We start from the raw sequence: 25,281 nt of genomic DNA on the forward strand, positions 1-25,281 counted from the left end.
CAGATCCTAAACCTCTGACATAGCCTATCCACATCCCTCAGGTGAGTCTGGGGGGTGGGTGCTGAGCCGAGGCTGGATGTGAATGGAGTCTCAATATTTGGGCCTCAGTTTCCCCACGGAGGAGAACGGCCACGGCCATAAGCCCAGCCCACCACCTTGGGGAGACCTGGAGAGCGGCAGGGGGAGGATATGCCTTCCTGCCAGCCACCAGTGGGTGGCAGAACCTGCCCGGCCCCCGCGTCCCAGCAGCCGGGACTGAGAAGGGTGGGCTGGTGTGTCCGATTCCATGTTCGCGCTCACGCGGGCCGTGTCTCTCTCTCTAAGCCTGCCTGCTTTGCGCCATGGGCGGACCCCTGGCCTTACTGGCCGCGCTCTGGGCGCTAGGGGCTGCTGGAGACGCGGCGCTGCGCATCGGAGCTTTCAACATCCGGAGCTTCGGCGACAGCAAAGTGTCGGACCCGGCCTGCAGCGGCATCATCGCGCAAGTGAGGCTGGGGGCCCTGGGCGGGGTCGCAGCTGGGCTCCGCGGGCTGATTTGCCGCGCACACGTGACCCCGCACCTGCCGGCCCCTCCCCCAGATCCTGGCAGGCTATGACATCACGCTGGTGCAGGAGGTGCGGGACTCCGACCTGAGCGCCGTATTCGCGCTCATGGAGCTGATCAACAGGTATGGCGGGCAGGGCCCAACGTGGGCCCAGGTCTCGGAGCGATGCCTTGACCCCGGGCTTGGCCGGTGTCTCCACAGCGTGTCCAGGCACGAGTACAGCTTCGTGAGCAGCGAGCCCTTGGGTCGGGACCAGTATAAGGAAACGTACCTGTTCGTCTACAGGTGAGGGGCGGGGATGCGGGGGAGGGGTGCGCGGGGCAGGAGGGGGCCCACTTAGGGCGCCCACCCACCCTCTACACCCAGGAAGGACGCGGTGTCGGTCGTGGACACGTACCAGTACCTGGACCCAGAGGACGCCTTCAGTCGTGAACCTTTTGTGGTCAAGTTCTCGGCACCCGGGTCAGGTGAGGCCCCGCCCGTCCCGCAGGTCCCGTCCCAGCCCCTGACATCTACCTCCTCCCGCAGCTGCCGAGGAGTTAGTGTTGATTCCGCTGCACGCGGCGCCGCACCAAGCCGTGGCCGAGATCGACGCACTCTACGATGTGTACCTGGACGTGATAGACAAGTGGGGCACCGACGTAAGCCCGTGTCCGCACGGCCCCGCCCTGCCCCACAGCCCAGGGTCCCGGAGGCGCGCCCTAGGGGTCGGCCACAGGCGTGAGGCTCTGCACGCGCGGCCCCTCCCACAGGCTCAGACCCGGTTCCGCGGTGCCCCACAGGACATGCTGTTTCTGGGCGACTTTAACGCCGACTGCAGCTACGTGCAGGCTCAGGACTGGCCAGCCATCCGCCTGCGCAGCAGCGAGGTCTTCAAGTGGCTCATCCCGGACAGCGCCGACACCACGGTGGGCAAGTCAGACTGTGCCTACGACCGCATCGTGGTCTGTGGTGCCCGCCTGCACAGCAGCCTGAAGCCCCAGTCGGCCGCTGTACACAACTTCCAGGAGGAATTCGGCCTGCACCAGGCTCAGGCGAGTGCTGGGCCCAGTAGGAGCAGGGCCCAACCTCAGTACACCTGGCACTCCCCTCCCTGCACTACTGTTTCTAGAAAAGGCCCTTAGAGGTTCAGTTCTGGCTGAATGGAACAAATCTGGGATGGCAGTACAGGAAGCTCTTTACCTCCCCAGAGTGGGGTCCCGAGGCCATGCTCCCACCCAACCCGCGCAGCTGGGATGGATAGCCCAGGCCTCGCTGGTCTGTTCCCCCACCCCCAGATGCAGTGGTTTGTGGACACCCAGTGGGCCCCTTCCTGGGGTGGGGGGAATGGGGCAGTTTTCTGGGGTGCAGCCTGAGGGAGGACTGGCTGCTCAGCAGGGCCTCAGAGTTGGCCCCTTCTCCCTCCAGGCCCTGGCCATCAGTGACCATTTTCCTGTGGAGGTGACCCTCAAGTCCCACTGACAGCCCTGAAGCCTGGCCAGGGCAGGCTGCCTGCAGACTCTGGCCACGAGGAGGAAGCCCCACGGGGCTGCAGGGTAGGGTCTGCTGGGCCTGGACAAGTGATGGGACTACTCGGAGCCTGTTTCCCCATCGTGAAATGGGCTGCCACCACTACCTCATACGATTGTGAGAAGCACCTCGTAGAGCACTGGGCACACAGCTGAGCTCAGTAAACAGCGAACACTCAGCCAGGACCACACACACGTGTTGGCTCCGACGCTTTCATGTCCTTTCTTAGGACTCAGCTCTTCTGGGGCACAAACCTTCGTCCTGCAGCCCAGCAGGTCCCCGGTCCCAGCCCACTTAGGGGACAGGGACAGCCTGGCCTGCCCATTCTACATCCTGCTGGGAACTGACCACCTCCAGACCAGGCTGGCTCCAGAAGGCAGCTCCAGTGCTCACTGGCTGAAGCTCCCTGCTGTTTCTTTGTGCAAACTAAGTGCTTTCAAGCACCTGTACTGAGTGCAGCTGGGGGTAAGTGCTCACACACAGGTAGGGTGGGTGTGCAAGGCCAACCTCCCAGTCTTCAGTGTTCCTCCTATGGCCCTGGTTCCCAGGTCTACAGGCACTCGTGTATGAGGGTCCTTTCCTACCCAGCACTGCAGTTGGCGGGGGGGAGGTCAAGAAGGCTGGCCCCCTGCAACCAGCCGGCTGGCGGCACTGGGACATGTTGAGAGCCTCCTCACTGGTGAGCAGGCAGGTTGGGTTAAGGTCCTGTCCACAGAACCTGAACAGCTCACAGTGGTACAGCTCCTTCAAAGGTGCCTTCCTGGTAGCTTCTTCCTCAGGAGCCCTGGGCTGGGCAAGGACTCAGCAGGGAGGACAGTGGCCTGCACCCTGAGTAAACCCATCACCTGAGGATTGGGAACAAGCAGAACTGGGGTATACAGTGTAACTGACAGGGGCCTGATGAGGTTTCTGGTTTTCGAAGCGTCTCACCTTTGGCAGGATTTAACTGGCCTGAATTGTATGGGAGGGAAAAACCTTTGTTTCAAGAATTTGAACAAGCTTTTCTTGCTGGATCTTCCTAAAGTCAGATTTAGGACACCTGTAATGTAAAATGCCTCCCTCCTCCCTCTCCACGTCACCCAATTTCTCTGAAATTTATACAGGCTTTCCATCCAAACAAAAAAACATGGCGGCCCAAGGGCTTTTCTCTTTTCCTTTTCTTGTGTGGCTTGCCAGGGCCCACAACTACCTGGCCTTATGCCTCCAGCAGTCAGGCATCCCACCAGCCAGGGATGGGAAACTCAAGGACTTTATTCTGCTCTGGGAGAGGAGACACTCAACGGTGACATCGTTGAGGTCCAGAAGGGTGCCACCTACCAGTTTATGATTCCCAAATCAAGACACTGCTTGCCAGCTGTGCCCATCTGCCCACCCGCCAGGCACAAAGGGTACTCGTGAGTGGTAACAGGCCTTGGGACTATGGCTACAAGGAACAGGCCTTTTAGGGAGATGAGCAAAACAAAGAGCTAAAAGTACTTTTAAATTGGAAAATGCCTTCTTTAAATCCCTTGTAACCATAGGGCCCCCAGAAGGGTGCACACGGCTAAAAACCCTGCTTGGGCAGCCCAGCCCTTAGCCTTTCTTTTGTTTGAGATTTTCTAAGTACATCTGCAGGGACTTCTGGATGGAGTCTCTGGAAATGAAACTGACAAAGTTCTGGATGTCCGCGTCGCGCTGCTTCACCAGGCGGTCTACCGTGGTCTTTCGCATCATGTTCTTGGTCAGCTGTCGAGCGTGATCTAAAGAAGATGGTTCCCACCTGTGAAAACCCATGCTCTGCTCCGGGACAGTGGTATTCCCAAGCTTTCCAAGAGAGTTCCAACTGAAACTCCGGTAGAAAACTTAGAAAATTCAAGTGAGCAAAGAGAAGAAAATGAAAGCCACCTGTTCCCTACTGTCCATCGATTTCCTTTAAAATCATACAGGACGATATTGTGAAAGTTGCCTTTTTAACCTGTTATTTTCCCTTAACTATACTGTCGGCAATATTTTCCATGTCACTAAATACTCTTTTACAACATCATTAATGGCTGCATGGTATTCAGGCATTTGTCTGTGTCAGGCATCGGCAAACCTGGCCCCCCAGAGCGCAAGAGCCAAGAATGGTATTTACATTTTTATATAGATGGAAAAAATTTTAAAAGGGTAATATTTTGTGGTATGTGAAAATTACATGAAATTCAGAATTCAGTGGCCTGGTTTTATTGGAACACAGACAAGTTTGTTAGCTCACGTGCTCTAAGCCCGCCCTCCTGCTCTGGCGCCATAGTTAAGGCAGAGACCATGTGACCAACAAAGCCGAAAATCTCCCTGGCTCTTTACAGACATCCTGCTGATCCCTGGTTTCTACCATAGTTGATATAAGCAGCCCTATTTCTTTCTTTCTTTCTTTCTTTTTTTTTTTTTTGGCCACACTGCATGTGGGATCTTAGTTCCCTGACCAGGGATCAAACCTGCACCCCCTGCAGTGGAAGCAGGCAGTCTTAACCACTGGACCACCAGAGAAGTCCCAAGCAGCCCTATTTCTATACACAGACACACAAGCTGTTTCCAATTGTCTGTGTAGTGGGTTGAACAGTGGACCCCAAAAAAGTATGTGCAAGAGACCTTACTTGGAAAAAGGTCTTTGCAGGTGTAACTGAGATCATCTTGGATTCAGGGTGGGCCCTAAATCCAGGGACAGGCGTCCTTAAAAGGAGAGGGAGCTCTGAGATATAGAGACACACTGTGGGAGAAGGTCATGTGAAGACACAGCAGGGATGGGAGTGACGCAGCCACAGCCAAGCCAAGGACGCCTGGAGCCCCCAAAACTGAAAGAGGCAGGAAGGAGCCTCCCCCAGAGCCTCTGGCAGGAGTGAGGGCCTGCCCACACCAATTTTAGACTTCTGGCCTCCAGACTGAGAGAGAATGCATTTCCCTTTTTTTAAGCACCCGCCCCCCCTCAACTCCCTGTCTTGTAATTTGTTACATCAGCCTCAGGACACTAGGTCAGTCTGCTATTGTGAATGGCTCATTTGTGAATTGCTTGAGAACTTCCTGTCTCACCAGAAGCTCCAGGCTGGGGAGGGGACGGGGCTCTACTTGCCACCGGTACCCACAGCTGTTGCACACACACCCCACCCATGCCCCTCACCTGGAATGGCCATCCACCGGGCCATCACCGAGAGCGCTGTGCTCAGCACCTGGTCCTCAGGCACCACCTGGTCCACCAGGCCCACCTGGAGGGCCTCTGCTGGCAGGAAGAGCAACCCCAGCTGCAGGGCCTGCTCTGAGGCACGGTGCCCAATGGTGTTCACAAGGGTGTCTTTGAACCTGGAAGCAGACACCCACTCACGGTGGGCTCAGGGCTCCCGGGGGATGGGGGTCGGGGGGTGGGCTCAGCCCCGGGTCTGGTGGAGTATGGGTGCAGCCCCCAGCCTTACCAGAAGGGGGCGACGATGCCCAGCAAGGTCTCGTTCAGCCCTATGAGGTACTTGGGGTTGTCAGCCAGGATCCGGTAGTCGCAGGTGAGGGAGATAAGGCAGCCTCCGGCCGGGCAGGCTCCCTGCAAGGGAAGCAGGATCACCGGGCTCTGGGTGCTGTTGTGGCTGGTTCCGGTCATCTTCCAGAGAGCCAGGGTCCCAAGGAAGGGCCTCAGGTGGCCGTGAACTCTTGGGTGCCTCTAGCCCCCAGGATGCTGTACCAACACTGTCTGGGGGTGTGCACACAATGGGCTCCAGCTTGCCCATCAGCCTGAGGCCACGGGCACTGGCAGGGCGGCCAGCGCTCAGGCCCAGAACACCCCCCCTTTTCTCAGGCTCCTGTCAGGGCAGCAAGTGGCCTCTCCTCTCCTCCAGCAGGAGGTCCTCCGAGGCCCGACCTCACTCTGCCCTCATCTCACACATCCACTGCCCCAAACAGAGGCCGTCAGCGGCCACCACACCCCATGGAGTCTTTCTGACTCTGGCCATCCCTCCTCTCCACCCAGCTCAGGCCCTCCTGGCACCTCTCTGGCCTTAGCCCCACCCCTGCCTTCCCCAGGTTAGGCCAAAGCGATATTCCCAAAATGTAGATCTGATCCCCCACTTGCCTCCACCCTCATAACCCTCCTGCTGGGCCATGTCGACCATGGGCCCTGGTTCCTGCCCCCACACTCACCCCCACCTCAGTGAGCAAGTCCCCCCCAGCCCCACCCCTAGGCCCCCCCTTCACCTGGTCTGTAATGGCAAGCTGACCTGGGGACCTCTGAGGGTCTCCCGACTGCCCCCTTCCTCTCCGAGGGCTTCTTAAGGGCAGGGCCATGTCCACCCCCACCCTAAGGGCTGGCCCGCAGCGAGCCATGGAGGCCCCTCGGGAGCGGGGACACTCACGTTGATGGCAGCGATCAGCACCAGGTTGGATAGGTACAGCCGCAGCCACAGCTCCTGCACCGCCTTCCAGTACTCAGCGTAGTGGGCCGGGTTCTTCCCGCACATCTCCGTCAGGTCCAGGCCTGCGGAGAAGACCCTGGGGCAGTCCTGGGGAGGTGGGAGGGGGGCAGGGGTCCCATCACAGTCTGCCCCACAGTGCCAACACAGCCCCAGGGCCCAGGGAGCCCACAGGTGCTCAAGGGACAGAGGAACTGAGGTCATGCTCGGGCAGCAGGATGCTGCCCCCAGGAGCCCAGAGCTGGGGGCTCCAGGGGGGCAGCCTGGACCTCTCTTGGACTCTGTTCCTTCTGCATCCTGGGATATTCTTCCCTTTCCAGCTTCAAGCTGGAAGAAAAGGCAGCAGGGCCAGGTGCTCCCCCAGGGACTAAACACACCGGACTCTGTGCATACCTCTGTACTCATCCCGGGCAGAGGAACTCAGGGGCTGGGGAGGACTCCTGACAGTCGGAGGGGACACACGTTCTGATGTACCCCAAAAGCAAACTGCAGACTCCGGTGCAAGCCAGAAGGTGCAGCTGTCAGGACCCGGCCAGGCAAGGAGGGAGTGGGGAGCAGTCAAGAAGACAGACCTCGGGACTCCCCTAGTGGTCCAGTGGTTAAGAATCTGCTTTCCAGTGCAGGGGATGTGGGTTCGATCCCTAGTTGGGGAACTAAGATCCCAAAGGCCGCAGGCAACTAAGCCCGAGCACCGCAACGAAAGATCCCATGTGCTGCAACTAAGACCCGACGCAGCCAAAAGTAAATAAATGAAATAAAATGGTTTCTGTTAAAAAAAAAAAAAAAAAGATGGATCAACTTATGTCACGGCTGCAGTCTGGTCATCATACAGTTAGCTTTAAAAAAAAAAAAAAAAAGACAGACCTCTGCCCTGGGCTGTCACACGTGAGACAGAAGCCTGGGGAAGGATCTGTAAGGCACGTGTGTCCTATGTGGACGCCCCAGGCCCCAACACAGCCGCTGAAGTGGGGGTGGGGAGCGCAGATCAAGGCAGAAGATGCTTCTGGGCATGGGCACCAGGTTCTGGGTGCTCTGTCAAGAATGCAGGCCAGGGGAGGGGCAGCTCCCCAGCCCTCACCCGAGAACACCGCACCTGGGGTTGCTGATCACTAACCAGCACTGGCCGCGGTCACCATGTGCTACTGCAGCAACGACCGAACCCCCTCCCCTGCCTGCAGTGTCTGTGAGGAGGGGCAGCCACACTCGAAGTCCTCTACATCCTTGTATTAAGCGACAAAAGCAAGTTGCAGTGCAGGGCATGGACACAGCCCAGTGTTTCTCATGTACACACGTGCCTGTGTGTGCACTGATACCAGCAGGTTGGCCTTTTGTTTACGTGGAACGTGTTCCACTCCTGTCACTAAAAAGGCCCCACAGGGATGGGAAGACTGGTGGTCAGTACCCCACGTCCTGCTGTCTCACAGGCTGGAGCAGGGACCCATGAGCCAGCGCCTGTGGGGGGTGGGGGGGTGGACGGCAGGGGGATGGAGCTGCTCCTGCTCTGAGGATGTGTCAGGACTGACATTCAGCTTTTCAGCCTTCTTCCTTAATCTCTTCCCACCATGAGCTCCTGGCTCCCCCCTCCCCACTGCCTCCCCAATTCAATTCATTTTCTCAGCACAGAAGCTGGAGGGGCTGACGGCACTTGCCCACAGTCCTGGCGCTGGAGGGAAGCAAAGGCAAAGAACTCTATTCTGGATGAGAGAGAAGCGAACACATTAATCCCAGCTGGGGATGGCCTCTGCCAGACAGATGAAAACGGATGTGGGTTGGCCTATTTCGGTGATTTCTGTGATTCAGCAACGTGTCTGTAGTGGGCCGAACTGTGTCCCCGAAGAAGACAAGGTCAAGTCCTCACCCCAGTACCCGAGAATGTGACCTTATTCAGAAATAGCGTCTTTGCAGATGAGATCAAGTTAAGATGAGGCCATACCGGAGTATGGGGGTCCTAAATCCTTTGACTGGTGTCCTTCTGAGGATTCGGACAGAGACAGGGCAGACGGCCACGTGGAGACAAGTACAGGACCCCAGGGGCCCCCCAAAGCTGGCAGAAGCAAAGGATTCTCCCCCACGGCCTCTAGATGTGATTGGCCCTGTTGACACCTTGATTTTGAACCTGTGGCCTCCAGACCGTGAGAGAATACATTTCTGTTGTTCTGCCCCACTGCTCCCCGTTGGTGGTCTTTTGTTAAGGTGGCCCCAACTAACACAAGTCCTTCCAAAACATTTGCTGAGGACCCACTTTGGGCCAGGCCTTGTGCTACGTACACAGGAGGCACTTGATATAGAACACGAGGTGCGGACACATTGCTGGAGGGGAGGACACTGTCACAGGGAGAACACAGGCTCCGGAGGGACAAATGCTGGCTCCCTGTCCCCAGAGCACAGGGGCTGGGGGCCTGGGCAAGCGACGGGTCTTCCCCTCTTTCGTTCTAAAGGTCCTATCTTTGGTGACACGCAATTCTCTCATTTTCAGAGCATAATAAAGAAAACGTCAGGCTATGAAATGACACCTTAAATGGAGTATTTTCAGGAATTATCCAGGGTGAAAAGTTCCTAGGCAATTTCAGCATCTCTAGGCAGGTTAGAAGTTCCCTCAAATGATCTACACCCAGTATCAGTCCTACTCTTGGAGCAATAATGTCATCTCACTCCCATGGGATGGGGCAAGGCTTGGCTCTGCAAACCCCAGCTTCACGGGACGCACTGGGTGCGTGCATCAGGCCAGCCCCTGAGGGTCCCCTGCTGGTCCGTGCCTCCAGCACAGTGATGGGTCCCCTTGTCAGAGGCAGCCAGGCTCTCCAGAGCTGCAACTCCAGGCCACCCCAGGACTACCTGAGGGTTTAAGGAAGCAGGTGCGAGCCCACAGTGGACCTTCCAAACCCTGGCCTAAAAGGTACAGGAAGCAGGCTGTGACCATCTGCTTCCTGCACCTTTAATGACGGTGGGGCCAAGGTGTTCCCATTGGTCTCTAGTATCGTAGCACTTAGCTTTGGGGGACGCTCATGCTGTCTGTGGCTCCTTATAACTTGAAAGGTGACCCCAGTGCTCTTCCTGACCCAACAAAGTCCTGTTGTTACCAGCATTTGCTGGCTTGTAGGGGAAATGCTGCCGTTCCCATTCCCCTCGAGAATTCAGAAGGGAAAAAGCCTGCCCTCTGAGACCTCAACTCTAGGACCTGCCCAGACGGGAATGCAGGACACAGCTTCTGGGATGGGCACCGTCACTGGGGCCGGCCTGGGTGGGTCCCCAGGAAGCTGCTGCCAAGTTTGCACAGGGTCCACCCTTCATGAGGTCGCGTGGCCTCAAGGGTATCCTGCAGAAACATCACCTGCCCTCACCTACATCCTGGCCCAGGGCCTGGAGGGCCGAGGCTTGCCCCAGGTCTGGCTCCACAACCCCATGACCTGGGAGGTGGCCTGGGAACTAGGGATCAGCCTCCTGCGGGAGAACCAGCTGCCCATGGCACGGCCCCCTTGAGCCCCCACGCCCAGGACTACAACCCCTGGAAGCCCTTTGTGGTGGCACCCGCGCCTGGGCCGCCTGGGTTTTCTCCACCGTGTGAAGTGTGTAGGAGGGCTCCCGAGTCTGGACTTCGACCTGAGAACTTGTGGCCTTGGGGGAGCTAAGGAGCACCCACCGAAGTCAGGATGACGCCTCGGAAGGTCTTGTCATTCTCCAGCTTCTCCAGGCTGATAATGAACTCTGTCAGCAGCTCTAGGCTGAGGCTGTTCACTGGGGGGTTCTTGAACTTCATCACGGCGACTCCTAGTTTGAAAATGAAGAGGACAAAACTCATACCCAGCATGGGAAAGGTACCCCCAACTACCCTGCACCCTCAACCAGGCCATGGGAAGCTACACAGATTTTGGGTTTTTTAAACTGAGGTGAGATTCATACACCTTGTAAGAAAGGGAAACCTGTACCCATCAGCAGTTACCATTCCTCCTGTTCCAGCTCCTGGCAATCAGTAATCTCCTTCCTGTTCCTATGGATTTGCCAATTGTGGACATTTCATCTAAGTGGAATCATATGTGACCTTTTGTGTCTGTCTTCCTTCATTTACTGTTTTCAAGGTTCATTTATGTAGTAGCGTGAGTCAGTGCTTCAGTCCTTCTTAAGATCAAATAATGTTCCATTATCTGTGTACAGCATGTTTTGCTTATCCATTCATCTGCTGATGGACACTTGGGTTAGTTCCACCTTTTGGCCATTGTGAGTAATACTGCTGCGAACATTCATGTACAAAGTTTTGTTGATCTTTTTCTCCCAGATGTAAGTCCTACATCCTCAGGGGAGTAAGAAATGGCCTTAGTTTTTTTTTTTTTTTTTTTTTTTTGCAGTACACGGGCCTCTCACTGTTGTGGTCTCTCCTGTTGCGGAGCACAGGCTCCAGATGCGCAGGCTCAGCAGCCATGGCTCACGGGCCCAGCCGCTCCGCGGCATGTGGGATCTTCCCGGACTGGGGCACGAACCTGTGTCCCCTGCATCGGCAGGCGGACTCTCAACCACTGCGCCACCAGGGAAGCCCATGTCCTTAGTTTCTTGAGTAAGTGAGCAAACTCTTAAAACCAGATGTGCAAGGAGGAATTCCAGTGGGGGCCTCTGGTTCATGCTTGTTTAAGGATTGAGAGTAAGAATATCAGGAGTCAGATGTTCTTAAACACTCCATCTATTCATTTATACTGCCAGCAGCAGGGAAAGCAGGAGTGGCAGGGCCTGCCCTTGTGGACAGTGCAGCTGCTGGCCTGGGCTGGCTGGGGCCATCTGTTCTCACTGCCTGGCCCAAGGGCTTCAGAAATGCCACTGTTCACTTAGGGTACATTTCCCTGGTCAAGGCCTTGGAAATCTCTGGATAGTCAAAACAAACCATTCTCTAGGAATGAGAATTAAGTCCTGAAGGCAAAGAGACTCTTTTGAGACCTATGATTTATGAGGAAGAGGTAATTATTAACTGGCTACAGGTATGTACATGTACACATAAGAAGCAATCAAAACTTTCAGAAGTGAGCTCCCCAAACTTGGTTCAGAAGTAAGTTTTTTTTTTTTTTAATTAATTAATTAATTTAATTTTTGGCTGCATTGGGGCTTTGTTGCTGCGCACAGGCTCTTCTCTAGTTGTGGTGAGCGGGGGCTACTCTTTGTTGCGGTGTGTGCGCTTCTCACTGCGGTGGCTTCTCTTGTTGCGGAGCACAGGCTCTAGGCACATGGGCTTCAGTAGTTGTGGCACGTGGGCTCTAGAGCACAGGCTCAGAGTAGTTGTGGCACACAGGCTTAATTGCTCCACAGCATGTGGCATCTTCCCAGACCAGGGATCGAACCCATGTCCCCTGCATTGGCAGGCAGATGCTTAACCACTGAGTCACCAGGAAAGTCTCAAATGAAAACATTTTAAAAAGCACTTTTATTCCATTAATTCCTCCAAGCCTCAAGATGCCTGAAGGTTACCCAGGTCTGGCAGTGAGGACAGAACCAAGCCTGGCTTTCTGACCTCAAACTCAACCTTCTACCACGATAAGCTGGTGAAGCTAGCAAGTTCTTCCATGGTGGGGTGGGAAAACACTTTGGTAAAAAATTGTCTCACTGATAATTTTTTTCTTACTTGTTTACATAACAGAAAATCTACCATTCAAACCATTTTTAAGTGTACAATTAAGTGGTATTAAGTATATTCACAATCTTGTGCAACCACCTACTCCAATACTTTTAAAATGTGTTTTATGCAAGTTTTGATATATATTCAAATCTGTCACAGAAATGATCCTTTCAGAAACTCAGGTTTTTGTTGTACTCGTAGTTGGGCCCCTCATCACCTGGCTCGGGCAGCCCCCAACCCAGAGAGGAGCTAAACTGGAGAACTGAACCAAGGAACACGGTGGGTGCCCTGACAGCAGTCCAGGCACAGGCAGCGCTGCACAACCTGTGGGTGTCTGGGGGGCTCAGGGGGGCTGAGACTGTAGCCCCATTTGGGGAGGAGCTTGGCTCCCTGCCAAGCCAGAGTGGAGTGGAGTTGGGGGGCATCTTGAAAGGCTGAGGCCAGGAGCTGGGAGGTCATGAGACTGCTTGTCCTAAAATCTGACACTGCACGTCTCCGATGGCAAGCCTGCTCAGGACCCAGCTCTGAAGTGCTCTCTGGTAGAGAACGCACTGGTTTCTCCTTCAAAAGTGCTTTTTCTGTCTTTTTAAAATCCCCCTTGGAGACTTTTAGGAGGTGTTCTGATGGGAGTGGGTAGGAGTGATTTCACTTGTGGCTCCTGGCTTTAATTAAAAAAATATCTGCTGGGGTCTGTGCCTCTTGGGAGTATTAAGAAAAATTAAAATATTTTATCCTGAAATATTTCCAATTATTTTAATTCCCAATTTAACAGCTAAGGAGCACATGCCCCAAACTTTAAAAACGGAAATATTTTTATCTTCATAGTGAACTGGGGAGCGAAAACACCTAGACTGATGACCCTTAAGCTTTTTTTTTTTTTTTTTTTTTTTTGACCCTTAAGCTTTGAACTCAACAGAAACTGCCTTTAAAATTGGGCTTTATCCCGTGGCCTTTAGAAATTTGAGCGTTCTCCCGAGTCTGGATTCCAGGTCTGGGCCTGGAGCTGGGGGAGATCAAACGCACTGCCCAGTTAAGCCCGCTCTGCTGCCAGCGCCCCCCTCTTTCCCCACAACCGGGCGGCCGGGCGCTCGGGAGACCGCGCTCCGGGCGCTTACCTGCGGCTGCGTCCGGCTCCACCAGCACTCGCTGGGTCCCGAAGCGCCGCGCGCTGTCCCCGCCGCCGGCCGCTGGCTCCGTTCGCCTGATGGTCGCGCCCCGGAGCAGGGCCCCTGCGGAGGGCAGCGCGAGGCCCGTTAGCCTGCCGCGCCCCGGACCCTGCCCCCAGCCCCTGCCCAACCCGACCCCCGCCCCGGGTCACGCACACGGGCGGAGCAGGGCACGCGAGGAGACGCGCATTCCTGCAGCCAGCGCCATCTTGACCGCGCTGGGTCGGGGTCGCGGCGCCGGGGTGTGGCCTTGCCGCCCGCCCCGCCCCCAGGGCCCAGGCCTCTCCTCCGGGAGGCGGGGGCTGCGCCCCGCCAACGCCGCAGTCGGAAGCCCGAGCGGGCGGAGCCTCGGGCTTAGCTGAGCAGGACGCCGGGGCTGCGGGGTGAAAGGGCGCCGGTAGGGAGACCCGGACAGGCCAGACGCCGCACTCCCCACGACCCGCAGCTGCGCCACCATGCAAAGATCGAGCCGCCCAGGCCCGGGACCCCACGTAAATCACGGAGTGTGCGAGTCCCGGAGAGGGTTGTGAGCTGAGCGGTAGTCAGGGACTGTGGGGACCCCGGCAGCTTGCGGCCCTGCATATCCGCCAGCAGAGCTGTGGGCATTGGAAAGGATGCTAGAGGGGGTGCTGATGGGGGCCAGTGTGAACTCCGCCTCCTGCCTGTGAGGGGACCAGGAATCACTGCTGGTGGTTTAGCCACAGGCGTGGGGCAGCATACCCTGGTGACTAAGAACTGACCCTTAAACTTCCCCAAGGGGTGAGGCGCCCTCACACCACTGTGGGACTGCAGTGCTCCCCACAAGGAAGGGGAAGGAGACATCTCGTGTTTGTATTTGCTTGATCCTGCCTGAACACTGTTCTGACCATTCAGTTTGAACACTGGACACGGTAAGGGCCAAGTACGGGGGGCAACTGAGACTTGTTTTTGTAACATCTTAAGTGTTTGCAATTGTTCCTTGTGGAACAAACCAGTTTTTGAGGTGGAAAATAGTTTTTCCATGGCCACCTAAAATAGCAGCAGCAAATGAAATCCACATTTCTGGTCAGGCAGAATTCAAAGCTCCTGTAATATAAAGGTAATAAAACACCTCTTTCTGGGACTTCCCTGGTGGTGCAGTGGTCAAGACTCAGCACTCCCAGTGCAGGGGGCGGAGGTTTGATCCCTGATTAGGGAACTAAGATTCTGCATGCCACGTGGCGTGGCCAAAAAAGAAAAACAGAAAACAAACACCTGTTTCTAAAATGTGTCTAGCCAAGGAGCAGCCCAACACTCATAAACAGTTCCAGTGTTTTTCTGGTTGAGAGGTTTTGGAGCTGTGACTTTGGGAATGAAACCAGAACATTTTTTAGACAATCATGTTTAATTACCTCACAACTGAAGCTGCCTTTGGGGCCAAGGGACAGGAAGGAGGCAGCGAACCCAACACTGGAGCTGCACTCTAATCCTAGGTTTATTCAACACAATTCTTTCCTCTACACAACACAGTACAAAGACAATATTATCTAAAATGCTACAAAGTTACAAAACTCAAAACAGAAAATGTATAGTAGTGACTGTACAATAAAAGCCAAAAAAGCAATGTACATGTTGCCAAAGTAACCTGCACGACCACCATGAATACCAACACAACAGGGGGTTCTGTGATGACCCGATAGAGCTGGCTCTCAACTTACCAGTTTCAGAGAGCAAGGGAGACGTGGGTTTGTGTGTGTGTGTGTGCACGCACATGAGTACATGTGAAAAGAACCATTTTGGGTATTTGGCCCTAGAGGTCAGAAGAGGACTCGAGCAGGGGAGCAGGGCCAGGCTAACAGGAATGGCAGCTGCGTAAAAGCACACCCTTTCCTGTGGGACCCTGCAGGCCAACAGGTTAGGGCACGACCAGCCCACCAGATGGGCCCCCCATCATCTGTGGAATGGGAAACATGCTCCCAGGCTGGGGCTGTACCACCATCTGGAGCCCCCTGCTCATCCCTGCTGGCTTTGCCACTAAACTGACCCTCAGGAACTAGAAATGTGGACGCTTTCTAGCCAGAAAACTGGAGGGCATCATTATAAGCACGACCCCAAACCAACAACACTCCTGCAGCCGGAACTCTGCCGCCAAGGGAAATGTAGCAATTACTGCCTTCACCTTCGAAGCCTGCCCCTGAGTGAGGAATTTCTTTCCTACCGATCCTCCTTTTGCTAGAAAAGTGACAAAAGTGAGTTGGATGGGATACAAGTCACAGGGCAGAGCTTCGGTGGCCCTGCTTATCGGGAGGAGTTGGAGCTGGAGCGGCTCCTGTGGCGGCGGCGGCCAGGGGAGCGGGATCGCCGGCGCACGGGGGACCTACGCCGAGGGGAACGTGACCTGTGAGAAGAGGAGAAACCACATCAGACACGAAACCCACGCCCCGGGAGCAGCTCAGCATCTGGGACCACAGGGGTAAAGCTGCCTTCTTTCGGGAACAATTCTACACAGCTTCACACTCGAACACTCCAGTCAGGACAGCTCCCTTTGGATGTCACTGACACAGAACCCTTGGGAGACACACAAATGTTCTGGAGACCAAAGGCATGACCCCAGGTGCTCTCCTCTTCTTCGAGGGCTGTGCAAAGTGCAGCTTGACACCACTAGCAGAGGATGGCCTGACACTGGCCTCTGCCAAGGGTGTTATGTTAGCCTTTCCCCTACTCCTCTGACCCTGCCGGTTTTCTCATGGAGGGAGGGGAGGGGCCACACCTCCCGAGGGTCCCTTAATCAGGCAGCTCTTCCTTTCCCCAGCTGGAAAGAACAGATGAGCTCTGTAGGCTGCCTATGCCAGTGCTGCTTTCCCACCCCCATCATGAGGCACAGGGGACAGGCAGGGCTGGCCAAGGTCCCAAAGTCATCATCCTCACTTTATGTTTGTAAATAAGATAAACGGAAACTGGCCCTAATCAGTCCCCTGTAAGACCCCGAAGTGATTCACCTTCTCCTCATCCGTGGGGGTGACCTGCGCCACATGGGAGGCGGTGGTAGCATTCTCCTGGGAGGGCTGAATCGCCTGGGGGGTGGCCGAGGCCAGGGGGCCAGCACAGCAGTGGCAGTGATCTCCTGGCCATCGATTTGTCCTGTTGAAAAAAAGGATAAAGTCACAAAATATCTAACAAGCACCTACCCTGGGCCAGGCCCAATGCCAGCTATGGGCATACCATGGTGAGTGAGACAGAGAGGAGCCTGGGGGGACAAGGACAAACTACTCTGGTCACAGAAAGAACCTCATAATTACTGTTATTGGAGGTTTCATAAAGAAAACTACCAGGAAGCAGGGAACCTAATGGGGGACTCATCTTAGTGCATTGGGATAGCCTTCCACGGGAAGCACCATCCAAGCCAACACCTAAAGAACAGCCTGGAATTTGCTAAGTGAGGGGAAGAGCTGTGCCCCCGCCCTGAGATGGAAGGTGGTGTTGCACTTGAACTTCCTTCTTAAGAGCAATGTGAAGAGGGCACTGCAGTGAGGAGACCTGGCGGGGGGCTTTGGCAGGACTGAGATGGGGGTGAAACATAAGAACTCAAGGGATAACGGGGAGGTACAATCACTGGAGCTTGGTGATGGATCAGGTGAGCAAGCCCAGGGGTGGGGTGAAGGATGATCAGCACCAGGGTTTTGGATGAGCTGTGATTTCCTGAGAGGTGGGGCCCGAGAGGAAGAAGGGACTTCTGGGGTGGGGAACAAAATGAAAGGATGTTCAGGAGTTGTCAAGTCTGTCTAAAGAGTTTGAAAAAAGTGCCTCAGGGAGGTGAGTCCACGTGCACCAAGTACTAAAACCACACGTGTGAATGAAATCGTAGAACGGCAAGGGGAGGCAGCTCAGAATGGAGGCACAAGGAAACTGCAGGACCTCAGGGAAAGAAGGAGCAAAGGAAACTGAGGCACAGACGCAAGAATCCCAGGGGATAAGGCACCCCAATCCAGTCCAGGGACTGCTCAGGGGGCCAAGCACAGCCTGTGTACCCACAAAGGGTGGAGGGTCTTCTATCTTCTCAGCTCCTACTTTCAAGGGAACTTCTGAGGTACTAAGGTGACTCAGGAATTTGGACCTATGTTCGCAACATACTTGAAAAGCTCAATTTAAGTAAACACGGCTTAAGGTGGCCCTGGCCCATGGCCAAAAGCCAGTCCAAATCAGGCATTTCACAGGCACTGACTATGTAACAACGCAGACAAAGTCATCCTCTGGCTAGCTACCAGTAAAGGCCAAGCCCCTCCACTTTCTTTCTGGAGACAGTGTGGAGCTGTTCCATTCAGTGGTGCACAGCACAATACGGGGACACACAGAAAAGTCCTACCAGAATCTTAAGACAACGTGGAATATTTATAATCACACACATCCTGAATGTGCCCAAGTTTCCCAAATTTTTAGCAAGTGCTCAGACTCTATCAAATACAGAAGATCGACAATCTCTAAAACAAAGGCGTGACTCAACAAAGCCAAGAGCTGATGTGTGCAGAGGGATGGATCATAGTTTATGCTTAACTCCTAAAACACTCCAGAGGGATTTAAGTAGATTGAAAAAGTTGTACCTAAGTACCAAGGAAAATTCTGTAGTATACAAACTCTACCAGAGCTCAAGGGCAATTATCCAAAGACCTGTGAGGCTATTTATCAAATGTATAAGAGGGCCTCCAAGAATGCCAAGATTGTAAGGGGTTCAGACTCTCCTTCCCACTTGGCCTGGCAGCCCACACAGTGCTGTGGGCAGTCCCGGCTCAGCTCCAGCTGCCTGGAGTACAGCAGCAGTGAGCTGGGGCACAGACAAATCCCATATTCCTTCAAATGTAGGCTATTCGAAATTTGAAGCTATTCACAAGCGGTCAAAGGTTGACAAATCATTCTACCCAATAAAAAGTGGCTATGGGAAATGGGTAAAATTTGTGAATTCAGCGAAGTTATCCTAAAAATGCTAGCAAAAGACAAAATGATTCAGGACTTCCCTAGTGGCGCAGTGGTTAAGAATCCGCCTGCCAATGCAGGGGACACGGGTTTGAGCCTTGGTCCAGGAAGATCCCACATGCCGCAGAGCAACTAAGCCCATATGCCACAACTGCTGAGCCTGCGAGTCACCACGACTGAGCCTGTGCTCTGCAACAAGAGAAGCCAACGCAATGAGAAGCCCGTGCACAGCAACGAAGACCCAATGCAGCCAAAAAAAAAGAGAGAGAGAGAGAAAATGACTCAGAGAGGATTAAAGAAAACATTTCCATATAAAAATGATGCTTCGTTATATTCATAATATACTCCTTGTGGGGGGGGAAACCGTTCATTTGATCCTTAAACTTTAACAGATTGATATTCATATTTGATGAATTTTTTTCAAGAATCATGCTCCACAAAACATGTTTTTGGTAAACACATACCCACTGAGTAAGAACTGGAATCTTGAAAGAGCTCCAGGGAGATTCTTACATGCAGCCAGGTTGAAAGTTGGTTTTAAACACACTACGCGTGGTGGGTAGCTGGTCTTGGACAGGGGACAAAGAAACAGGGGTTCAGAGGGGAGGTGGCAGGGCTTAACTCACCTCCATCCATGTGCTTCAGCGCCTTCTCGGCCTCATCTGGATTCTCAAACTCCACATATGCATAGCCTTTAGACAGATGGGGGTGCATCCTTTCTACAGGCATGTCAATCATTTTAATTTTCCCGTAGGTGGAGAATATCTCCATGATATGATCCTAGGGAGAAAGAAGGGTCACTAATGCTCACCCACTAATCACTTGTGTAAGCGTCAGAGAACCCACCACACAATGACTACAACCTTGGCACCTGGGGGTAAATCTCCTAAACACATACGTATAATATATTCCATTAAAATGAATTAACCAGTACTCTACTTGGTCACGTATCACCAAGTTAGCCCTCTGAAATGCTACATTCTAAGTTCACCTTCTGGCAGAGGCTTGCTTCTCCAGTTTTCCACTTTGAAAATTTGCAAAAGAGACACACCCCACTGTCCACTGGACAGAAACAGGATTCCTCACCTTGGTCACATTCCTGGTGAGCCTTCCAATGTGCACTTTGGTGGGTTTAGGGGAAGGGCTCCGCCTTTTCCTTTCCTTTTCATCTCTTTTGGGTGGTTTGGATCTGATTGAAAAAATAAAAAATCCTGTTAAGACAGTAAAACTCCTTTTTTGGTCTATTTTTATAATAACTACGGTAACTTTACAGCCCCCGGTTAATTTAGGTCCCCAGATAATTCACAGGTTTTGGGGGAGAGCCCCCAAGCCAATTACTCCCATGTGGAGAGGTGGTGCTGGAAGGGAGCTCACTTGGAGCGGGAACGCCGCCTGTTGTCATGCCTGCGCCGGGAAGGACTCGGAGAGCCAGAGGAGCTGCTGGAGCTGGAGCTGCGGGATGTGCTAGAACTTCCTGAGCGGCTTGATGCTGAAGATGAGCTGGAGCCGCTGCTGGAGCCCGTGCTGGTGCTGGAGCCTGAGCTGGAGGTAGAGCTGGACCGAGACCTGAGGGGCAAGAGGGAGGAGGTCACAGACAAGTGGTGGGAGCAGCATTTCTTCACTGAACAGACAAGCCTGCACATGCTCCAAAGAGGAACCGCTGGCCTCGTATTTTCAAGCCCCACTGCTTTCCCCAGCGGGGCAAACACTGACATCCTCCGATCCCCGCCCTAAGCCAAAGGCCTTGGTAGGGACAGAAAACAGCATACATATTGTGCAGTGACAGGGAAGGAAGAATGAGCTGCTTCCAACCTACACAGAAGCCTTGCCTACTGGGAGGTAAAGGAGGAGCCTGGCAAGTCAGAGCCAACAACTCAGCTTGAAAGGCAGCTACTGACTAACGCAGGCTGGTTTTCAACAGAAGGAAAAGGAAGCTCCAGGCTAGGGCAATCCAATCACAAATCCAAATCAAAAGCACTTGAGAGAAAAGCATACCCCAAGATGTCCCATTCCTTAACATCTCTAGAAAAGAAAAAATCCCAACACCATCCTCTGTATATAATCAGAGCAAACCCCAAACCAGTGTGCCATAAATTAGAGTCTCTATTAAAAACCTGAGTGTGTTTCCTTTATAAGAAGACAGAGCACTCTGCGGGCTCTTTGGGAAGGAAGAGGGACACGGCTGTGGACGCGAGGCCCTGGCAATGCTTTAACCCGTCAGCCCCACCTGGTGCTGCTGCTACCACTGGAAGCGCTGCGTCTCTTTCGAGTTTTATCCCTGCCACGATCCTTCTCGCTTGACTCCTTGGTGGCCCCCTTATCTTTAGAGCGATCCTTGGACTTCTCATCAGAGCGGTCTTTGCGTTTGGTAGGAGAAGGAGCCCTGGATAGTGAGGAAGAGTATGAGATTACATGCCCCTTTGACTGAACCCTGAAACAACAGCACAACCCCAAAGGGCTACACAAATCCCAGGCAATCACAGAGCAAAATGATCTGTGGCTTAGGACACTTTCACTGTAAAATTCAAGACATTTCCAATTTTCCCCTTTCTGAGGGTCCCTAGCAATGAGCACCCCCAGAGTAGCACTAGAAAAATCTAACAGAAGGATTACCTAGTGCTGGACTTTTTATTATTTTCTTTGACTCCTAGCAAGCTCTTCTTTTTCACTCCTGATAAATCCATTCTCCCCTTCTGAGGTGTTCAAAGCAGCAATGGCGGCCTCACTTATCTGAACTCTCACTTCTAACTTGAGTCTGAGAAACGATCCCTAATCGATTGCAATTTACGCCAAAGTGCAGCCTAATAACAAGATAAAAGGATTTACAGAGTAAATTGGCAAGGCAACATATCTACTTTGCAGTCAGAAGCTGAGCACAGGAGAAGGCAGCAAGGAACACAGTAAGCAGCAAGCATCCACAAAGCCATGAACACACGGGGGACCAGCACTGTTTCCTCAGGGGGGGATCCCGCCCCCACAGGAGGCACAGGTAGAACCATCACCTCAGCTTGTCTTTTTCTTAAGGAACGGTGTGGATGGCGGTGTCCTGTTATTTTACAGGCGGTACAATACCCATTTTTCATTCTTAAGTTTGATGATGAGCCCTCCACAGTCCTTTAGAAATACTACAGCACCATATTTGCAGGCAGAACAGAGAAAAACCCAACGGATAGGATTAGATCTGTTGTTTCACTGCTGTAATCTTTGTAGGGTACATTAAATATATGATATGACTGGAAGCAAAAACCATTTCAAAAGTGACTGGTACCGGCATCAAAACATTTAATACCCAAACACAAACAAATGAAACGTTCCCCATGAACATTTAAAAAGCAATAAAATAAGCCGTTGAAGAGTAGTCATTGTAAACATTGACTAATGTTAATGATATGCATATGAAAGTGTTATGGGGGAAGTATACCAAAGTCTGCAACTTACTTTGAAATGCAAGAAAAAATAAGACTGATGGGTGGCTAGATATAAATAAAGCAAATGTAACAGAAACGTATCATGTAGAATCTAGGTGGTGGTGACGTGGCTATTCACTGCACAAAATTTTTTAAACTTTTCTGTATGTCCGCATTTTTTCAAAAATAAAATGTTGGAGGGAAAAAAGTAGACATTGGAATTGGATGAGTTACCACATGTAAGGGTTTAGCCAAGTGCCTGGACTGCAGCATGTACTCAGTGAACGAGCATTAGTAAATATTACTCAAGAGCAAACAATTAATTATGTGCCCTGTTTCCTCGGGACTGTCGTCTTTAGTATTTCCAGTGAGGTTTTGTACAATCTGCTTGAGTTGCAAGCAAAGATCTCGGGATGTCAGCCTCAACTACCTCTAGCTCACCTTCCTGTAAGTAACTTGGACACAGCACACCAATCGGGATCCTGTTTCCACGTGAATAGTGCTGCCAAAATGCTGGATAAACATTCTGACTGAAGAAAAGAGTGCCCAGCTTTGGACATGCAAGTCAAAAGAGAATGTCACCTTTGCTGCTCTTTTCCAGGGCTATAAAGTTTTTTAAGATGTTCTGTCTTAAAATAATAAAGTACTATAGACACCCAGCAGGCAACGTTGGATATGATTAGTGTCCTTGGACAATCAGTGAGTATAATTCAATGGTTAAGAGTCTGGAGTCAGCCTGCCTGGGTTTGATTCAAAGCTCTGTTGTGTGACCTTGGACAAATCACTTAACCTTTCTGAGCCTCAAGTTCTCATCAGCAGTACAGTGACACCTCATAGTTATCAGGGACATAAACCAAATTAACCCATAAAGGAGTTAATTTGGCACCTAGTTAAGGCTCAATAAACGTTAGCTAATGTTAGAAGAGAGGCTCTGGAGGCTCTTCTCCCACATAAACTCTTGACTCTAAAGTCACACACAGTCTCTGAATGCTCAACAGGGGTCCCTGGACTGCCCCCATTAGGGTCACCAAGAGCAGCATTGTCCAATAGAAAGAGTGCCAGCTACAAGAGTACTCTAAAATTTTCTAGTAGCTGCATTACAAAAAATCTTGGTTAACAGATAAAGTTAACTATTAGTAATATATTTATTTGACACGCTACACACCAAGTATTATCTTTTCACCAATCAGTATACAAATTCATTAATAAAATATCTACACCTCCCCATACCAAGTCTGTGAAATACCTCAATTTGAACTAGGTATATTTCAAGTACTCAATAGCCACGTGTGGCCAATGGCTACCTTATTGTTCAATTGGCCCAGAATGCATATTCCTGGGCCCCACCGCCGTCCTAAAGATCTGCCCTAATGTACTTTGTGAAAACAAGCACCACCGGTTATTCTTAAAACGCTAAAAAATTAAGAACCACAGAGTAAGTGAACGCTTTGCTGAGTGTGGCCTGAGTACTAGAAAGCAAAGGTTGAGGTTCTCTGTTTACACAAGTTCAGGTAACAGCACAGGACCTTGATTACCTCCCCCATCCTCCGGAAAGGTGCGCGTCCAACAGCCAAAGAGAGGAGAGAACAATTAGTTAAATCTCGAGTAGACGGCGTTTCAGCTCACATCTTCAGAGCACCTTCCCCATTTAAAAGTACATTTTAGGCACAATTCATGCGAAATAACAAAGAGAAAAAGTCACGCCTCTCCTCCATCGATTTTAACCTTCCCGTATCCTCCCTTCTGGGGTTACCCGTCAAACTGAGCTCCAAGACGTTAGGGGCCTATCCCCAAGGACTAGCACCGAGAACGGCACACAGGAACCCGGCAGACGTTCGTGGAGTCGATGTCTGAATTAACGGCTTCGAAGGGAGGGTCAGTCGGTCACCCAGGGCATCCCACAAAGCAACTCCGCACCCACCGGCACCGGCCCCACACGCGACCTCGCCGCCCCCCGTCCGCGTTCACTCACAACTCCCCAGTCCAGGCGCCGGGCCGCGAGCACTTCCAGGGTAGGGCCCGGCGTTGCGGGCCTGGGTCTCCAGCCCGGCGAGAGGGCCCCGAGGGCGGAGACCGACTTCCCGGCTGCTCCGAATTCCGGGGGCCTCACTGGGCCCGCCGCAGAGCGGACGAAGCGAGGGCGCCCTTCCGCCCGCCACGGCCGCGACCACTTCCGGGCCGCGGCCTCGGCGCCTCCCACTCAGCCCGCCCCGGGCCACACTCTTTATTCTCAAACCCTGTGCCGCGCCGCTAAGCCGCCGTTGTCACCGCGTGGCCGGGGAGCAGGCCGGCTCCACGATGCGCCCCACCGAGCCTGGCGGGCGGCCCCCGAAGCTTGGATGGGGTCGGATTCCCCCTACTTACATCTTCCCGCCGCCGCGACCTCCTCCCGCTCTCCTCAGCCTCTGAGGCGGGCGCTGCTCTGGCGTCAGGATTAGGGAGCGGGAAGGCACCGTCGTCCGGCGCGCAGCGATGACGTAGAGACCGCCTCAGCCAATGGGCGCGAGCGAGGAGAGGGTTAAAGGGCCAAGGCCTTTTTGGGGAGAGAGGTGTCGGTGCACTTATATTCTGTCTCCCTCTCTGGAGGGGCGTCTGGGGCTGCCCCGGGCTAGCTGCACCCCTCACGGGGCCGGCAAGCTGACAGCTCTCTGGGGCTGGGAGGACTGCGCTGTGTGGTCAGCTCGCGGGCCGGCGCGGAGTGGGTTAAGGGGGCCACGGCCCCGCCCCTATCCGTGCGCGTGCGCACTGGGCTCGCGGCGTGCCTCCCGGAGTGCCAAGGCGCTTGGCTCCAAACTCCGCAGCTTCGCGCTGGGAGAGGCCGGGCGGCGGGGTTAGGGGAGGGCTTCGCAGGTGCTGCGGCCTTTGGCGGCCGGCCGTGGGGACCCGCATGGCGGAGGCGGCTCAGCGATCCGCGCCCATTGCGGGGATGGGTTCTTGCGATTACCACTCGTGGTGTGAGGGGTGACCGTGTAGACTCAGCTTCTGCGCCGGCGGAATTCTGCCTGGTGGGCAAGACGGGGTTGTGCAGCCAGAACGCACGGGCAGCAAACTGCAGGGTAGAAGATAATGTGCAGAAAGGGAGGCGCTTCCGAGGAGCTGACACTGCAGCTGAGACCCGAGTGGAAGGGCGCGCCCGGCAGAGGAAACAGCTGGTGCGAATGCGCGGAGGCTCGCTGGAAGAAGCCGGGGCTAGGAAGGTGGAGTTTAGCGTTGGACGGAACAGGGAAGATGTGCAAGATACGGCGCCATGGCGTCATCCCCTGGCCGGTGGACGGTGCTGGCGGGGAGGCACTGTCAGAGCCTTCTGGCGAAGGCAGGAGGGTGAGGGTTAGAGGCCCAGGACCAGGCAGGAGGCTGTCGGAGTAAAACCGGCACTGAGGGCATCAGGGCTTGCAGGTTTGTTTACCGCTATGTCCCTCTTCTTCCCGCGCTGTGCCTGGTAAGCAGTCAACGCTGCGTTACTGTTAGTTGGGGGCAGGGAAGGTGCACCCCCGTCCCACACGCCGTGTGAACAGGTGGGTGTCCCAAGGAAGAGAAGGGAACAGATCCAAGGTGCTGATTTGGGGGGAAGGAACCAGTGAGGCTTGGAGATGGATGAAATGTCAGGGGAAAGGACAGGAGAGTCCCGGATGCGCCTTAGTGGCCCCGATGAATGGGTATACCTGTGTTTGTAGTCTGCAGGTCATTGCTTTCTGCCCCATGTGGTTTTCCCAGCCAGCGGATAGT

The 25,281-nt window shown here is 53.6% G+C and overlaps 3 protein-coding genes across 3 annotated transcripts; 1 reads left to right on the forward strand and 2 right to left on the reverse strand.

Moving 5' to 3' along the window:
• Positions 1 to 299: 299 nt before the first annotated feature.
• On the forward strand, positions 300 to 2,006 carry DNASE1L2 (deoxyribonuclease 1 like 2; the record flags this gene model as incomplete). Its single annotated transcript, XM_079719889.1, has 7 exons — positions 300 to 485; positions 580 to 668; positions 747 to 830; positions 912 to 1,012; positions 1,074 to 1,186; positions 1,328 to 1,579; positions 1,953 to 2,006. The coding sequence occupies exons 1-7, from the start codon at positions 342 to 344 to the stop codon at positions 2,004 to 2,006; spliced, it is 837 nt and encodes a 278-aa protein (XP_079576015.1). The 5' UTR covers positions 300 to 341.
• A 1,281-nt stretch (positions 2,007 to 3,287) lies between these two features.
• ECI1 (enoyl-CoA delta isomerase 1) lies at positions 3,288 to 11,192 on the reverse strand. Its single transcript, XM_079720010.1, has 6 exons — positions 10,401 to 11,192; positions 10,101 to 10,228; positions 6,404 to 6,550; positions 5,477 to 5,598; positions 5,188 to 5,366; positions 3,288 to 3,793 (listed from the first exon to the last, which is right to left on the reverse strand). Exons 1-6 carry the CDS (start codon positions 10,471 to 10,473, stop codon positions 3,627 to 3,629), a joined length of 816 nt encoding a protein of 271 aa, XP_079576136.1. The 5' UTR covers positions 10,474 to 11,192; the 3' UTR covers positions 3,288 to 3,626.
• A 3,459-nt stretch (positions 11,193 to 14,651) lies between these two features.
• RNPS1 (RNA binding protein with serine rich domain 1) lies at positions 14,652 to 23,949 on the reverse strand. The gene is made up of 8 exons (XM_079720122.1): positions 23,920 to 23,949; positions 20,762 to 20,949; positions 20,376 to 20,531; positions 19,523 to 19,714; positions 19,235 to 19,337; positions 18,775 to 18,928; positions 16,180 to 16,321; positions 14,652 to 15,578 (listed from the first exon to the last, which is right to left on the reverse strand). Exons 2-8 carry the CDS (start codon positions 20,830 to 20,832, stop codon positions 15,479 to 15,481), a joined length of 918 nt encoding a protein of 305 aa, XP_079576248.1. The 5' UTR covers positions 20,833 to 20,949; positions 23,920 to 23,949; the 3' UTR covers positions 14,652 to 15,478.
• Between the last annotated feature and the right edge of the window lie 1,332 nt (positions 23,950 to 25,281).

Source organism: Hyperoodon ampullatus, assembly GCF_949752795.1.
Source record: "Hyperoodon ampullatus genome assembly, chromosome: 14".
Classification (NCBI taxonomy): Eukaryota; Metazoa; Chordata; class Mammalia; order Artiodactyla; family Ziphiidae; genus Hyperoodon; species Hyperoodon ampullatus.